Raw genomic sequence first — 17,570 nt, 5'->3', positions numbered from 1 at the left:
CCGATTCTTGTGACTCTACATGGACACATCATAATCGAAGTCCGTAGTTCACCTTTGGGTTCACTGTTGGTGGTGTCTGTTCTTTCGGTTTAGACAGGTGTTTAATGCTTTGTATCCCTCATTATGGTATCATACAAAATAATTCTACTGATCCCCAAATCCTCTGTGCTCCACTTATTCGCACCCACCTCCTATAACCACGAGTCGTTGTTTTGTCTTTTCTAGAATGTCATATAGTTGGAATCATACAGTATGTAGCCTTTTCAGATTGACCTCTTTCACTTACTAGTGTGCATTTAAGGTTCTTTTCACGACTTGAGAGCTCATTTCTTTTCAGCACTGGAGTAATATTCCTGGTGGTTGTCTGGATATACCAACGTTTATTGATCTATTCATCCACTGAAAGACATGTTGGTTGCTTCTAATTTTTGGCTGTTATGAATAAAGCCAATGTAAACATCCTCGTGCAGGTTTTTGTAACTTGAAAACTTAAGTTTTCAACTTCTCTGGGTAAATATCAAGGAGCACAACCGCTGGATTGTATGATAAGAATATGTTTAGTTTTGTAAGAAACTGCCTAACTTTTAAAGTAGCTGTACCATTTTGCATTCCCACCAACAGTGAATGAAAGTTCCTTTTGCTCCACTCTCACCAGCATTTGGTGTTGTCAGGGTTCCAGCTTTTGGATATTGTAGTAGGTGTGTTGTTGTACCTCATTGTTTTCTGTTTCTCTGAAGACATATTATGACATATTATGACTTTTTCAAATGCTTGGCGTTTCTTTATATATGATGATAAAGTGACCTTTTTTCTAATTTATTTTATTTTTTATAAACATATAATGTATTTTTATCCCCAGGGGTACAGGTCTGTGAATCGCCAACTTTACATTCTTCACAGTACTCACCATAGCACATACCCTCCCCAATGTCCATAACCCCACCACCCTCTCCCTACCCCCTCCCCCGGCATCCCTCAGTTTGTTTTGTGAGATTAAGAGTCTCTTACGATTTGTAAAGTGACCTACTTTTAAAACCACATTGTTTCTTTTCTTACTGTTGAGATTTAAGTGTTCTTTGTCTATTTTGGATAACAGTCCAATATCAGATATGTTCTTTTGCAAGTATTTTCTGCCAGTCTGTGACTTGTTTTCTCATTTCTTGATACTATCTTTTGTAGAGCAAAAATTTTTTTCATTTTAGTGAAATCCAGCTTACCTATTCTTTCTTTCATGGGTGATGCCTTTGGTGTTATATCTAAAGAGTCTTCACCATACCCAAGGTCATCTAGGTTTTCTCCTATATTATCTTAAAGGAGTTCTACAATTTTGCATTTAATTTTTGTGAAGGATGTAAGGTCTGTTTCTAGATTCATTGTTTTCCAGGTGGATGTCCAGTTGTTCCCACATCATTGTTAGAAAGATTTTCTTTACTCCATTGTATTTCCTTTGTTCCTTTGCCAAAGATCAGGGCTTTATATTTACAGGGCATTTACTTCAGGGCTCTCTGTTCTATTCCATTGATCTTTCTGGGGTTTTTGTTGTTGTTGTTGTTGTTTTTCACCAGTATTGCCTGGCCTTGATTACTGTAGCTTTATAGTAAGTCTTGATGTTGGGTAGTGTCACCTCTTTGTTATTCTCCCTCAGGATTGTGTTGGCTACTTTGGTTTTTATGCCCTCCGTATAAACTTTAGAGTCAGTTTCTTAATATCTGTAAAATAACTTAGTGGGTTTTTATTGTGATTGCTCAATCTGTAGATCAAGTTGGAAGAACTGATGTCATGACAGTATTGAGTCTTTCTGTCCATGAACATGGAATATCTCCATTTAGTTCTTTTATTTCGTTATTAGAGTTTTGTGGTTTTCCTTTTATAGATCTTGTACATATTTTGTTAGAGTTGTACCTAAGTATTTTTGGGTTTTGGGTGCTAATATAAATGGTATTGCATTTTTCATTTCAAATTCCACTTGTTTTTTGCTGGTAAGCGGAAAAACAGTTGACCTTTAAAAAAAATACCAACCCTGTATCCTTCAAGCTTGCAAAAATCACTTACTAATTCTGGGAGTTTTTGTGTTGATTCCTTCAGATTCTTTGCATATAAAATCATGTTGTCTGTGAACAAAGACTGTTTTATATTTTCTTCCCCAATTTATATACTTTTTATTTACTTTTATTGTCTTAGTGCATAGCTAATATTTCTAGTATGATGTTGCAAAGGAGTGGTGGGGGATAGAAATGTTGCATCTTAAGGTCCTGATTGAAAGTGACATTTACCTGATCTATAATTTCAGTAGATCGAATTGGAGAGTAGTTTTGGTTAGTCTGATTTCTCCTGGAATTGGGCAAGAGTGAGAAATGAAGATGAAGAGATGTGGCCAAGCATTATTCCAGCTTTTTGTTATACAACTTCCAGAAGCTGGTAACTAGTGTGTCCCTGTTACTTGACCCCAAAGTGGGGAGTCTGCTTCTCCCTCTCCTACTCCCCCTGCTGTATTCTCTCTCTCTCTCTCTGTGTCAAATAAATAAATAAAATATATTTTTTAAGGAATGTATAGAAAAAGAAAAATTTAAACCAGGCAGCTCTACTCCAGAAGGTTACAGTATCTTTGTTATTTTTTTAAGATTTATTTATTTATTTGAGAGAGATTGAGAGGTGGGAGGGAGAGGGAGAGAATCTTAAGCAGACTCCCTGCTGAGCAACACTAGATTCCCAGGCCCCTGAGAGCATGACCTGAGCTGAAATCGAGAGTGAGATGTTTAACTGACTGAGCCACTCAGAGGCCCTAACCGATCAAGCCCCACAGGGGCGCCCAGAAGCTTACAGTATTTTTTACATAATCCTAAGTAGTCACATTAGGCAGCTTTGGTGACATATTCTTTTTTCAGCTTAAATTTTTTCCTGATTGTAAATATAATACATGCTCATTATAGAAAATCTGTAGAATATGTTGAAGTAGGAAAAAATGTCCACACAATGCCAATAGTAACTTTTTGATATATTTTCTGATGTGACTGGTAAAATAAAATGGAATAACTTATATCAAGGGCTTATAAAATGGGGCCATAAGGCAAGGAGGTACTTATGCACCTTCTCATCAGGTAGAACCTTGAACTTTTAGAACTGGGCTAAACTGCAAATATTCCAAGGACTCTGCAGGAGTACCTGCAACTTACTACAGTAACAGACTTTTTCTTATTGATAGACTTAGCAACTAACTCTGTTTAGCTAAGATTAATTTTCTGCCCTCAACACCAGTTAAAATTTTTTGTAAAACAACATATAGAAGCATTCTTTGTCTTAAAAAACCCCTTTGAATTTTTTTAAAACTCCCTAAATTGCAATTCTCAGACCTCAGCTAAATGCTTTTATTTCAGTTCTGCCTCCTCTTTTTGTTGACACTAACAATCCTGAATTTTTTTTTTAAGATTTTATTTATTTATCAGAGAGAGAGAGAGGGAGCGAGCACAGGCAGACAGAATGGCAGGCAGAGGCAGAGGGAGAAGCAGGCTCCCTGCTGAGCAAGGAGCCCGATGTGGGACTTGATCCCAGGATGCTGGGATCATGACCTGAGCCGAAGGCAGCTGCTTAACCAACTGATCCACCCAGGCGTCCCAACAATCCTGAATTTTAAGAACACAGTCTACATGCATGCCACCGTATACTATGTATGTCTTTTTTTGTTTTCTCCTACTTTTTAAAATATATGCAGACTACATTTTTTTAGAGCATTAGTTTTTGTTACTGAAACAACACACATTTATTATCTTATAGTTCTGTAGGTCAGAAGTCTAAAATGGTCTCACTGACCTAAAATCAAAGTGGCAGCATGACTGCATTCCTTCTGGAGGCTCTAGGAGAATCTGTGTTTTTTTTGTTTGTTTGTTTGTTTTTTGTTTTTTTTTTTTAATTTTTTAATTTTTTTTTAAGATTTTTATTTATTTATTTGACAGAGAGAGATCATGAGTTGGCAGAGAGGCAGGCAGAGAGAGAGAGAGAGGAGGAAGCAGGCTCCTGCTGAGCAGAGAGCCCGATGCGGGACTCGATCCCAGGACCCTGAGATCATGACCTGAGCCGAAGGCAGCGGCTTAACCCACTGAGCCACCCAGGCGCCCCGAGAATCTGTGTTTTAGCCTTCACCCTCCTCTAGAGACTGCTTGAGTTCCTTGGCTTTTGGTCTCTTCCCCATTTCAGAGCCAACAATGGCTAGTGAAGTTTTTTGTTTTTTTTGTTTTTTGTTCTTTTTTCATTGTATCACTCTGACACCACTCTCCCGCCTCTCTCTTTCACTTGAGAGAGGGAGAAGCAGGCTTCCTGCCAAGTGGGGATGCAGGGCTTGATCCCAAGACCCTGAGATCATGACCTGAGCCAAAAGAAGATTCTTAACCAGCTGCATCACCCAGGCATCCCATCTCAAAAACTTTTAAAACAACTATATCAGTCACATATTTTATCATGAAGATATACTATGTTTTAATTGTTTTTCCGTTGTAGGACATTTCTGTTTTAGCCTATAATTAATGTGCCTTCTAAAAATGCCTAACTCAAGTATTTAAAAAATTGCTATGTATTTTCATCTGAGTCTGAATAGTCTGTGACTGTTGCATATGCTAAATAGAACCATGTAATTTTGGATTATAGTGGATGCTATAGCTAACTCTCACCTTTGTTCTGTAGCTGAGTATACAGAGTGGTTGCTATATTCCATGCATATTAAGAAGTTCTCTTATGTCCCTCCATTCTGTAATCAAAATTTGCCTTTTCCTTGATGTCTTAATTGGCAGTTTCTGCTGGCCATTTGTAGGTTTTTAACAGTTTATTAGGCAGAGTTAATAAAAAATTAACAGAAGACATAATCTCATGCATAAGGAATTTGCAGCCAATTGGTAGGCACTAAAATGTTTAAGTGAATAAACAAGAATTGGGTACATAACTATTTTTCTCATTGTTATATTGGGATATGACATAGAATGTAGTAGACTTGGATTCAAGTATTTTAGTCTTAACTCACATATTTTAAGGCTTAATTAATAGAAAATATGGGGAGCCAAAAAGTAGTTGATAGGGAGTTATGTGTATTTTTACATGCTAGATAAACCTATAATTACTAATTCAGAAGCTTAGTCACTCATATAAATATTATTGAGATTCATAATCTGAAGGTGATTATACTTAACATGTGTTGTTTAAGATTCTAAATTGTTATATGAATATAGAATGGGGCCTCAGGTGAAAAAAACAATTAAGTTGCACAAAATTTAAGAAGTTTTAATATAGCTTTTAATATGACTTCACATTCATTTTACTTATTTATAGTCCAAGGTTGGAAACAATATCATGTGAAAATTCTTGCTTTAGAATAACTGCTTCTTGGGGCGCCTGGGTGGCTCAGTGGGTTAAAGCCTCTGCCTTCGGCTCAGGTCATAATCTCAGGGTCCTGGGATCGAGCCCCGCATCAGACTCTCTGCTCAGCGGGGAGCCTACTTCCCCCTCTCACTCCCTGCCTGCCTCTCTGACTACTTGTAATCTCTGTCAAATAAATGAAAAAAAAATCTTTAAAAATAACTGCTTCTTACCATTTGTTTTTCTTCCTCCCTACTTCCTCATGCTTCTGAGTTTCAAATAGACTATCCTGTATGCTTACTAATTATTACTTATATATAGCTAGTTTATATATATAATATACACCTGCCACATCCTGTTTGTTCTAAATTTTTGAAATCTTGTATAATTTCCAGTGTAATTACTTTTTATTCTCCACAAAAATATACTCTGCCCAATATTATTAAAAAATGTTTGCCCCATGAAAAACAATCCATTCATTTTGATTTAAATGTTGTTTTAGGATCTTGGAGTGAAAATGTACTAGAATATTTTCTGAGAAATAACCTGATCACAACAGAAGATGGCGCTGAGATCGTCTGGTATCATGCAGCTAACCATAAGGCACAACTGAATGAGGCACTGAAAAGTAAGTCAATACAGTTTCTTGTATTTATACTGGATAATAGATTGATTCAGGTCTTTTTGTGATATGTAGGCATATTTTTGGGTATCAAAGACTTAGATGATCAAAGTGAAAATTGTAGGCTGACATAAGTACTTTTATAAAAGATCTCATTTTGTTTACAAAATGAACAAATCTGCATAATGGAAGAATTTTCTTATTTTCCAGAAGTGATTTACTTTTTCTGTGTCTACTTGAAACTCTCAATATATTATTACACTTGCTAATACATTGTAGTTATTTGAGCAAATTTTTAATATCAGTGTTGTATATCTTACGTATTTTTGTGTCCTTCATAGTGTACTAAGGAGAAGTTCAACAAGTATGTTAATGGATGGATGAAGCCATTATGTACTAATTTATAATTAATTGCCTTGGACTAGAAACCAGGACTTTGGTTTACTAACTTAATCTATTGAAGAAAAAAAAAAAATATATATATATATATATATCTCACATGTATGTATTTATCTGTCTATATCTATATCTATCTTTTATCTATTTCTCTATATATCTCTATAGGATATATAGTTATATATATGCCTTCATTATAGATGAACACTATAGCAGTTTTTTTAGCTACTTCCTATGAACTACCCATGTTGGCTGCAGCAGCACAGGAGACTGAAAGCATATCACCCAAGAGGTCTAGGGCATAGCTCAAAGTGACCTGGTACAACAAGGAAAATGCCACAGTCCCAAGTTTTATTATAAAAATTAATGCATCTTTTGCATCCTACTCAATTATGTATCTGGATAATGTATCTGAATATATATTTCTTTTACTGTAAAGATATTTTTTAAATGTTATTCTTTCTCCTCAAAAGGAGGAACTTTGGTTTAATATGGAATCCCTGATACCTAAAACAGTGCCTAGCACATAATAACTACACAGTGATTGTGTAATAAATGAATTTTAGCAAAAGCAACACTGAAGAAAAAGTTGTTTAGTGGATGCCAGGAGCTGGTGGGAGTAGAGAATAGGGAGTGAATGCTAATGGATACAGGGTTTCTTTTTGGGATAATGAAATTTTTCTGGCATTAGGTACTGGTGGTGGTTGCACAGCCTTTTGAATATCCTAGAAAACCACTGAATTGGGGCACCTGGGAGGCTCAGTTGGTTAAGTGTCTACCTTTGGCTCAGGTCATGATCCCAAGGTCCTAGATGGAGCCAACATCAGGCTCCCTGCTCAGCGGGATCCTGCTTCTCCCTCTTCCTCTGCCTGCTGCTTCTCCTGCTTATGCTCTGTGTGTGTGTGTGTGTGTGTGTCAAATAAATAAATTTTTTAAAATCTAAAAAATAAAAAATTATTGAATATATACTTTAAAAGTGGAATTTTATGGTCTGTGAATTATATGTCAATTTTTAAAAGATTTTATTCATTCATTTGAAAGAGAGAGGGAGAAAGAGAGCATGAGCAAGGGAAAGGGTCAGAGGGAGAAGCAGACTCTCTGCTAAGTAGGGAGCCCTCGGGATTGGATCCCAGAACCCCAGGATAATGATCCCAGCCAAAAGCAGATGCCTAACCAACTAAGCCACCCAGGCACCCCTATGTTAATTTTTAAAAATGGAAAAAAGGAAGAAATAAAGTACTACTTACAGACATAATGGTTGTATATATAGAAAATCAAAAAATCTCACAGATAAATGATTGAAATTCATGGGTAAATTTAGAAAAATCTCAGGATACAAAGTCAAAACAAAATAAATTTTATTTCTATGGAATAGCAGCTAAAAATTTGGAAAAATTTGTTAAAAATTTATAATTCATAATAGTATATGCTGAAATCTTATACTAAAAATATAGTATTTTTTATTATACTTTACTAAAAATAGTATAGAGATCAATAGATCAATATATTGATCCAGGAAGTTTTCATAGGTTACTTAGTCTTCAGATAATGTCCTTTTTACATTCTGTTAGGCAAAACCAGAGCCCCATATTTTATAGTTTGGAAATGCTCTTCACAAATCCCTTTTCTCAGCCGTGGTTAGTTTTGTGATTTCTTTTTAGGCTAAAGGAAAAGAGAGAGGATACTAGAGATATGAAGGCTATATTTCAGTGGTTCATCTCATTTCTCCCAGAATATGTAAACATAGTATAACTATTATAATACATCTGTTTCAGTTTGGTTAACATGGGAAACTGGATTTTCAACAATGTCTATGATTTTAAAAAGAGTACAGGAGAAACAATGTAAAAGTACCACTTGGTATTTATTGCACTGTCAACACATGTAGAGCTCAGAATAGTCAAAGTTGTTACAGAAGTTATTACATATAATGTAATTTTATTTTATGGTTTTAGCATTTAAATTTATTTATTTTTTAACATTTAGATTTTAAATACATTCATATTTAAAAATGTCCTGGTAAGAAACAGAAAACATTGAGTCTTTTTGAGAATAAAATATGTATTTAAAAAAACTTTTGTAATATCTTCAGGAAAAGTGTTACTATAAGCAATAAATATCTATAATTTCTAATGTGAGGAGTGAGAAGATAAAAGTACTATTTTATTCTCAGAAACTTCAATGAACACATATTAATCCTTTCTTTTGTATACTCACTTTGCTATGTACTGGAAAGAAATTAATATTTTAACATCAGCTTGAGAGCTGTAGATCTACAGAAAGGCATTTAACTCCTCGTCTGTTTGCTCATCTTTGAAACAAACAAACTTGTGAAGGTCTAGTACAGTACCTGGTACTTAGTAGTTATTCAGTAAATGTTAGTTTTTATCTTCCTCAAAAGACTACTGGACCTGACATCTTCTTCAGTCCCTGTTTTATTAGCATTAACTTAAGTTCTTTTATTTGGACAGGTACTGCTCACATGATAGAGGCTGATGTCCTCCTTCCGAGTGATGGGTCAGAATATAGCCAACCAATCATGGCCCATCCTCCTGAAACAAATAGTGATAATACTTTACAGGAATGGCTGACTGCAGTTATAAAAAGCAATAAAGGCATCAAGCTGGATTTCAAGAGGTATTTGTATAAACATTTTCAGTCTTTTAGTTGCTGTAGAGTAACAATGCAAATAAAAGATTAATAGCTTCATATATCTGTAGTTGACTAAGTTTATACTTCAAACTGAAAATGGAATTACAAACTAGTATGTTTCAAGAAGGGACCTAAGACCTATTGAGTTGTTCACTTAAATTGTTTCTTAGGAACCCTTTGAAGCTAAAATTAAGTTCATTTTTATAAAGGAATTTATCACAAATGACCATTGTGATAATAGAATGGTAAAATTTAAAATGCTACTTTCACTAAAAGTAGTCCGAAGGGAACCTGGGTGGCTCAGTCAGTTAAGCATCACACTCTTGATTTTAGCTCAGATCATGATCTCAGGGTTGTGAGATCACGTCCCGCATTGCACTAAGTGCTGAGCATGGAGCCTGCATAGGGATTCTCTCTCCCTACCTCCCAACCCTGCCCCCACAACTTACCCTCTTTAAAAAAAAAAAAAAAAGTCTGAGAAAGAGGTGGTAGTAGTTTGGGTAGTTAATGCGTATCCTACCTGATTTACATTGTATTTGTATATGGGAAGTTATCTAGAAGTCTTTCAATAATCCAGGATTTCCTTATAAATTATATTTTGGAAGCATTGACAGTGAAGAGCAAGATTAAGTGTTATTTCCTTTTCTGTGGCTGTTGTGGAAAATTTTACTTTTGGGGTATTTTAGCAGTATAAAAATTATAGGTAAAGCCAGGAATATACTGTGCTACTACAAAAGCTCACCATAAGCCCCATAAAGGGGACTGCTATGAAAGTTTAGGATTTAGGGCACCTGGGTGTCTCAGTGGTTTAAGCATCTGCCTTCGGTTCAGGTCATGATCCCAGTGTGTGGGGATCAAGCCCTGCATCAGGCTCCCCTGCTCAGCGCTGAGTCTGCTTCTCCCTCTCACTTTGCCTCTCCCTCCGCACCCCTCCCCCACCACTTGTACTCTCGCTCCCTCCCTCTGTCAAATAAATAAAATCTAAAAAAAAAAAAAAAAAATCTAGGACTTGTGGTAAAACCTACCTTATTTATGAACAGTGCTTTTAAATGGAATTTTCTCAAGAAATTAATAAAGATTTGGAAATCTTACTTATAGAATTATTAACGTGACTCTGCTTGTTGTAGGTCTAAATATGCCAGTAAATCTCACTATACTCTTGGTGAATGATAGAGCTAATTTTTTTTAAGATTTTATTTATTTATTTATTTATTTATTTATTTATTTATTTATTTATTTGAGAGAATAAGCAAGAGAGAGCATAAGCTGGGGGGAGAGATAGAGGGAGAAGCATACTCTCCCCTCTGAGCGGGGAGCTCCCAAGCATGGCTTAATGTTGGGATCCTGAGATCGTGACCTGAGCCCAAGGCAGGTGCTTAGCTGACTGAGCCAACCAGGCCCCGGGAGTGAGCTATTTTAAGATCTTAAAGCTCTTAGAGTGGTGAATGGCCCAACTCTGTTTTATTGACAAAGAGACTTAATCCTAGAGAAGTTCAACAATTGACTCAAGAACAAGAGCTGAATTTGACAGCTGAGCTAGGACAAGAGCCCAGGTTTCCTGGAGCTGGTTCAGTTTTCTCGATACCATGAAATAAAGCATTTGATCTTTAATGTTTGGTGACTCAGAGTTTTAGCTCTCCTTGCCTTTTCATGTATATGTTTACTATTGCCCATTGAATTGCTCTCTCTAATACATTCTGTGGCTCCTCACTAGTCAGATCAGCTCATTCATTCCTAACGGCTACCACACACACACATATGCTGAGCCACTAAGAAATGGGTTTTGCACATGTTTTGGTCAGAACATATTTGAAGGAAATGAATTTACCTAACAGTTCTATGGACATGTATACTGTGTCTGACACTTTTCTAAGAGCACTGAATGTGTTGATTCATTTGATCCTCATAGCAATCCTAGGAGGTATCTTATTGCTATCATCCTCATTTCCAGATGAGGAAAGAGGCAGAGAGGAGTCAGTAGACTGCTTATTGTCGCAGAGGTGGTAGGAAATCTGCCAGCCTGGCTGGAGAGTTCACACTGTGAAGGAAGACACTGTGCTACCTCTGTAAAAGGAGTTGATGGATCTATTAGTCAAATTTTACTGGTTCTTATTTTATGGCTCTAAGTTATTTTGTTTGGTATACAAATAATAACTAAGTACTAAAATTTATCTGAAACATGATGTTATTCTTTGAAGTATACCTCATATGTTGCTGTTGGGCAAAGTGTATCCTCAGCCTTTGACTCCAAAAATGTTATGGCTTTTCCTCGACATTTACTCTTCAAGAAGGATTTTATTTTACCATTGTTTTGTCAGCTTTCTGTTCTAGAAAAATAAAAATTACAACACAAAAGGTTTTATTTTCTTCAGTAATGTTTTAGGTTTTTCTTAATATAGGTTTTGATTTTTCTTAAGTTACTGATAAGGGCAAGTAACATTAGCATAGTCTATAGTCAGCAATAATTAAAATATTTACATATAGAATATATATATTAAATCCTTTTTCATTATGTTCTATGTCATAACTCCTTAGGTTTAACTGCACAGTGCTTTGCCATTGTAGACCCTTCATGTATGCTGGTGGGATTTCAATTTTGGGGAGAATATGCTGTCTGCTGATGTTATCCAGTAGTAAGCCATTATTGAATGCCCTATATCACCTTACTAAATTGAGAAAGCCTAAGAATCTCCTCCCTGAATGTAAGCTGGAAATGAGTGTTTAATCCAACCTTCGCAGACACCAGATTTCTTAAGAAATCAGAATTCTTGCTGGAAAAACAGATGTTGGTGGCAGATATGTATGAAATAATTCAGGTTTGCTTCCTGTTCCACCCATGAAGAGCAGAACGCCACAGGAACTTGGCTGCTGCTATAGGACTTGCAGATAAGCAAGCTTTGGGGTCACAGGTACAAGTTGCTTGCTACCAAAAATGGGGGTGCCTAATCTCAGAATTGTATTTTAACATGGCACTGATATTAACCAGGGCAGAAAGCATTTGAGACAGAGAAATGATAGCATCTGCAGTCAAATGCTCTACCACTGAGCTATACCCCCATAGAAATGATAGCATCTGAATTAAAGTCTGCAAGGTCCAGCATTAGAGTTTAGTAATCCACTAACATTTAGGGCCTCCACTTCAGAGCTAGAAGAATGAACAAAAAGAAATTCATGGGGCACCTGGGTGGCTCAGTCGGTTAAGTGTCTGCCTTTGGCTCAGGTCATGATCCCAGGGTCCTGGGATTGAGCCCCACATCAGGCTCCCTGCTGGGCAGAAAGCCTGCTTCTCCCTCTCCCTTTGCCCGCTGCTCTGTCTACTTGTGCTCTCTCTCTATCTCTCTAATAAATAAATTAAATAAATAAAATGTATTTTTTTTATAAACATATATTTTTATCCCCAGGGGTCTGTGAATCACCAGGTTTTACACACTTCACAGCACTCACCATAGCACATACCCTCCCCAATGTCCATAACCCCACCCCCCTTCTCCCAACACCCCTCCCCCCAGCAACCCTCAGTTTGTTTTGTGAGATTAAGAGTCACGTATGGTTTGGTTCCCTCCCAATCCCATCTTGTTTCATTGATTCTTCTCCTACCCACTTAAGCCCCCATGTTGCATCACCACTTCCTCATATCAGGGAAATCATATGATAGTTGTCTTTCTCCGCTTGACTTATTTCGCTAAGCATGATACGCTCTAGTTCCATCCATGTTGTCACAAATGGCAAGATTTCATTTCTTTTGATGGCTGCATAGTATTCCATTGTGTATATATACCACATCTTCTTTATCCATTCATCTGTTGATGGAAATCTAGGTTCTTTCCATAGTTTGGCTATTGTGGACATTGCTGCTATAAACATTCGGGTGCACGTGCCCCTTTGGATCACTACGTTTGTATCTTTAGGGTAAATACCCAGTAGTGCAATTGCTGGGTCATAGGGCAGTTCTATTTTCAACATTTTGAGGAACCTCTATGCTGTTTTCCAGAATGGTTGCACCAGCTTGCATTCCCACCAACAGTGTAGGAGGGTTCCCCTTTCTCCGCATCCTCGCCAGCATCTGTCATTTCCTGACTTGTTGATTTTAGCCATTCTGACTGGTGTGAGGTGATATCTCATTGTGGTTTTGATTTGTATTTCCCTGATGCCGAGTGATATGGAGCACTTTTTCATGTGTCTGTTGGCCATCTGGATGTCTTTGCAGAAATGTCTGTTCATGTCCTCTGCCCATTTCTTGATTGGATTATTTGTTCTCTGGGTGTTGAGTTTGCTAAGTTCTTTATACATTTTGGACACTAGTCCTGTATCTGATATGTCGTTTGCAAATATCTTCTCCCATTCTGTCAGTTGTCTTTTGATTTTGTTAACTGTTTCCTTTGCTGTGCAAAAGGTTTTGATCTTGATGAAATCCCAATAGTTCATTTTTGCCCTTGCTTCCCTTGCCTTTGGCGATGTTCCTAGGAAGATGTTGCTGTGGCTGAGGTCGAAGAGGTTGCTGCCTGTGTTCTCCTCACAGGAGGATTTTGATGGATTCCTTTCTCACATTGAGGTCCTTCATCCATTTTGAGTCTATTTTTGTGTGTGGTGTAAGGAAATGGTCCAATTTCATTTTTCTGCATGTGGCTGTCCAATTTTCCCAGCACCATTTATTGAAGAGGCTGTCTTTTTCCATTGGACATTCTTTCCTGCTTTGTCGAAGATTAGTTGACCATAGAGTTGAGGGTCAATTTCATTTTTCTGCATGTGGCTGTCCAATTTTCCCAGCACCATTTATTGAAGAGGCTGTCTTTTTCCATTGGACATTCTTTCCTGCTTTGTCGAAGATTAGTTGACCATAGAGTTGAGGGTCTATTTCTGGGCTCTCTATTCTGTTCCATTGATCTATGGGTCTGTTTTTGTGCCAGTACCATGCTGTCTTGATGATGACAGCTTTGTAATAGAGCTTGAAGTCCGGAATTGTGATGCCACCAACTTTGGCTTTCTTTTTCAATATCCCTTTGGCTATTCGAGGTCTTTTCTGGTTCCATATAAATTTTAGAATTATTTGTTCCATTTCTTTGAAAAAGATGGATGGTACCTTGATAGGAATTTCATTAAATGTGTAGATTGCTTTAGGTAGCATAGACATTTTCACAATATTTATTCTTCCAATCCAGGAGCATGGAACATTTTTCCATTTCTTTGTGTCTTCCTCAATTTCTTTCATGAGTACTTTATAGTTTTCTGAGTATAGATTCTGTGCCTCTTTGGTTAGGTTTATTCCTAGGTATCTTATGGTTTGGGGTGCAATTGTAAATGGGATTGACTCCTTAATTTCTCTTTCTTCTGTCTTGCTGTTGGTGTAGAGAAATGCAACTGATTTCTGTGCATTGATTTTATATCCTGACACTTTACTGAATTCCTGTACAAGTTCTAGCAGTTTTGGAGTGGAGTCTTTTGGGTTTTCCACATATAGTATCATATTATCTGCGAAGAGTGATAATTTGACTTCTTCTTTGCCGATTTGGATGCCTTTAATTTCCTTTTGTTGTTTGATTGCTGAGGCTAGGACTTCTAGTACTATGTTGAATAGCAGTGGTGATTATGGACAACCCTGCCGTGTTCCTGACCTTAGCGGAAAAGCTTTCAGTTTTTCTCCATTGAGAATGATATTTGCAGTGGGTTTTTCATAGATGGCTTTGATGATATTGAGGTATGTGCCCTCTATCCCTACACTTCGAAGAGTTTTGATCAGGAAGGGATGCTGTACTTTGTCAAATGCTTTTTCAGCATCTATTGAGAGTATCATATGGTTCTTGTTCTTTCTTTTATTGATGTGTTGTATCACATTGACTGATTTGCGGATGTTGAACCAACCTTGCAGCCCTGGAATAAATCCCACTTGGTCGTGGTGAATAATCCTTTTAATATACTGTTGAATCCTATTGGCTAGTATTTTGGTGAGAATTTTCTCATCTGTGTTCATCAAGGATATTGGTCTATAGCTCTCTTTTTTGATGGGACCCTTGTCTGGTTTGGGGATCAAGGTGATGCTGGCCTCATAAAATGAGTTTGGACGTTTTCCTTCCATTTCGATTTTTTGGAACAGTTTCAGGAGAATAGGAATTAGTTCTTCTTTAAATGTTTGGTAGAATTCCCCTGGGAAGCTGTCTGGCCCTGGGCTTTTGTTTGTTTGGAGATTTTTAATGACTCTTTCAATCTACTTACTGGCTATGGGTCTGTTCAGGCTTTCTATTTCTTCCTGGTTGAGTTGTGGTACTTTATATGTTTCTAGGAATGCACCCATTTCTTCCAGATTGTCAAATTTGTTGGCGTAGAGTTGCTCATAGTATGTTCTTATAATAGTTTGTATTTCTTTGGTGTTAGTTGTGATCTCTCTTCTTTCATTCATGATTTTATTTATTTGGGTCCTTTCTCTTTTCTTTTTGATAAGTCTGGTCAGGGGGTTATCAATTTTATTAATTCTTTCAAAGAACCAGCTCCTAGTTTCGTTGATTTGTTCTATTGTTTTTTTGGTGTCTATTTCATTGATTCTGCTCTGATCTTTACGATTGAGAAATCTTCTGCTGGGCTTAGGGTTTCTGTCCTGTTCTTTCTCCAGCTCCTTTAGGTGTAGGGTTAGGTTGTGTGCTTGAGACCTTTCTTGTTTCTTGAGAAAGGCTTGTACTGCTATATATTTTCCTCTCAGGACTGCCTTTGTTGTGTCCCACAGATTTTGAACCGTTGTATTTTCATTATCATTTGTTTCCATGATTTTTTTCAATTCTTCTTTAATTTCCCGTTTGACCCATTCATTCTTTAGAAGGATGCTGTTTAATCTCCATGTATTTGGGTTCTTTCCAAACTTCCTCTTGTGGTTGAGTTCTAGCTTCAGAGCATTGTGGTCTGAAAGTATGAAGGGAATGATCCCAATCTTTTGATACCAGTTGAGTCCTGATTTAGGACCGAGGATGTTATCTATTCTGGAGAATGTTCCATGTGGACTAGAGAAGAATGTGTATTCTGTTGCTTTGGGATGAAATGTTCTGAATATATCTGTGATGTCCATCTGGTCCAGTGTGTCATTTAAGGCCTTTATTTCCTTGTTGATCTTTTGCTTGGATGATCTGTCCATTTCAGTGAGGGAAGTGTTAAAGTCCCCTACTATTATTGTATTATTGTTGATGTGTTTCTTTGATTTTGTTATTAATTGGTTTATATAGTTGGCTGCTCCCACGTTGGGGGCATAGATATTTAAAATTGTTAAATCTTCTTGTTGGACAGACCCTTTGAGTATGATATAGTGTCCTTCCTCATCTCTTATTATAGTCTTTGGCTTAAAATATAATTGATCTGATATAAGGATTGCCACTCCTGCTTTCTTCTGATGTCCATTAGCATGGTAAATTCTTTTCCACCCCCTCACTTTAAATCTGGAGGTGTCTTCGGGCTTAAAATGAGTTTCTTGTAGGCAACATATAGATGGGTTTTCTTTCTTTCTTTTTTTTTTTTAAGATTTTATTTATTTACTTGAGAGAGAGACAGTGAGAGAGAGCATGAACGAGGAGAAGGTCAGAGGAAGAAGCAGACTCCCCATGGAGCTGGGAGCCCGATGCTGGACTCGATCCCGGGACTCCAGGATCATGACCTGAGCCGAAGGCAGTCGTCCAACCAACTGAGCCACCCAGGCATCCCGGGTTTTCTTTCTTTATCCATTCTGATACCCTGTGTCTTTTGATTGGGGCATTTAGCCCATTAACATTCAGGGTAACTATTGAGAGATATGAATTTAGTGCCATTGTATTACCTGTAAGGTGCCTGTTACTGTATATTGTCTCTGTTCCTTTCTGATCTACCACTTGTAGCCTCTTTCTTTGCTTAGAGGACCCCTTTCAATATCTCCTGTAGAGCTGGTTTGGTGTTTGCAAATTCTTTCAGTTTTTGTTTGTCCTGGAAGCTTTTACTCTCTCCTTCTATTTTCAATGATAGCCTAGCCGGATATAGCATTCTTGGCTGCATGTTTTTCTCGTTTAGTGTTCTGAATATATCATGCCAGCTCTTTCTGGCCTGCCAGTTCTCTGTGGATAAGTCAGCTGCCAATCTAATATTTTTACCATTGTATGTTACAGACTTCTTTCCCGGGCTGCTTTCAGGATTTTCTCTTTGTCACTAAGGCTTGTAAATTTTACTATTAGGTGACGGGGTGTGGGCCTATTCTTATTGATTTTGAGGGGCATTCTCTGAACCTCCTGAATTTTGATGCTCATTCCGTTTGCCATATTGAGGAAATTCTCCCCAATAATTCTCTCCAGTATACCTCTGCTCGCCTCTCTCTTTCTTCTTCTTCTGGAATCCCAATTATTCTAATGTTGTTTCGTCTTATGGTGTCACTTATCTCTCGAATTCTCCCCTCGTGGTCCAGTAGCTGTTTGTCCCTCTTTTGCTCAGCTTCTATATTCTCTGTCATTTGGTCTTCTATATCGCTAATTCTTTCTTCTGCGTCATTTATCCTAGCAGTGAGAGCCTCCATTTTTGATTGCACCTCATTAATAGCTTTTTTTATTTCAACTTGGTTAGA

The 17,570-nt window shown here is 37.2% G+C and overlaps 1 protein-coding gene across 2 annotated transcripts in view; it reads left to right on the top strand.

Moving 5' to 3' along the window:
* Positions 1-17,570, top strand: part of FAM151B (family with sequence similarity 151 member B) — a 35,993-nt gene that overhangs the window by 612 nt on the left and 17,811 nt on the right. For both annotated transcript variants that reach the window (XM_082724758.1, XM_082724757.1), the window contains exons 2-3: positions 5,843-5,968; positions 8,830-8,995. In XM_082724758.1, the coding sequence (XP_082580884.1) occupies positions 8,841-8,995 (155 nt within the window). In that variant the 5' untranslated portion in view covers positions 5,843-5,968; positions 8,830-8,840. The remainder of the gene's footprint in view (positions 1-5,842; positions 5,969-8,829; positions 8,996-17,570) is intronic.

This window comes from Mustela nivalis (assembly GCF_964662115.1).
Source record: "Mustela nivalis genome assembly, chromosome: 3".
Taxonomy (NCBI): domain Eukaryota; kingdom Metazoa; phylum Chordata; class Mammalia; order Carnivora; family Mustelidae; genus Mustela; species Mustela nivalis.
The sequence above is the reverse complement of the archived record's forward strand: the minus strand, read 5'-3'. Positions and strand labels throughout refer to the sequence as shown.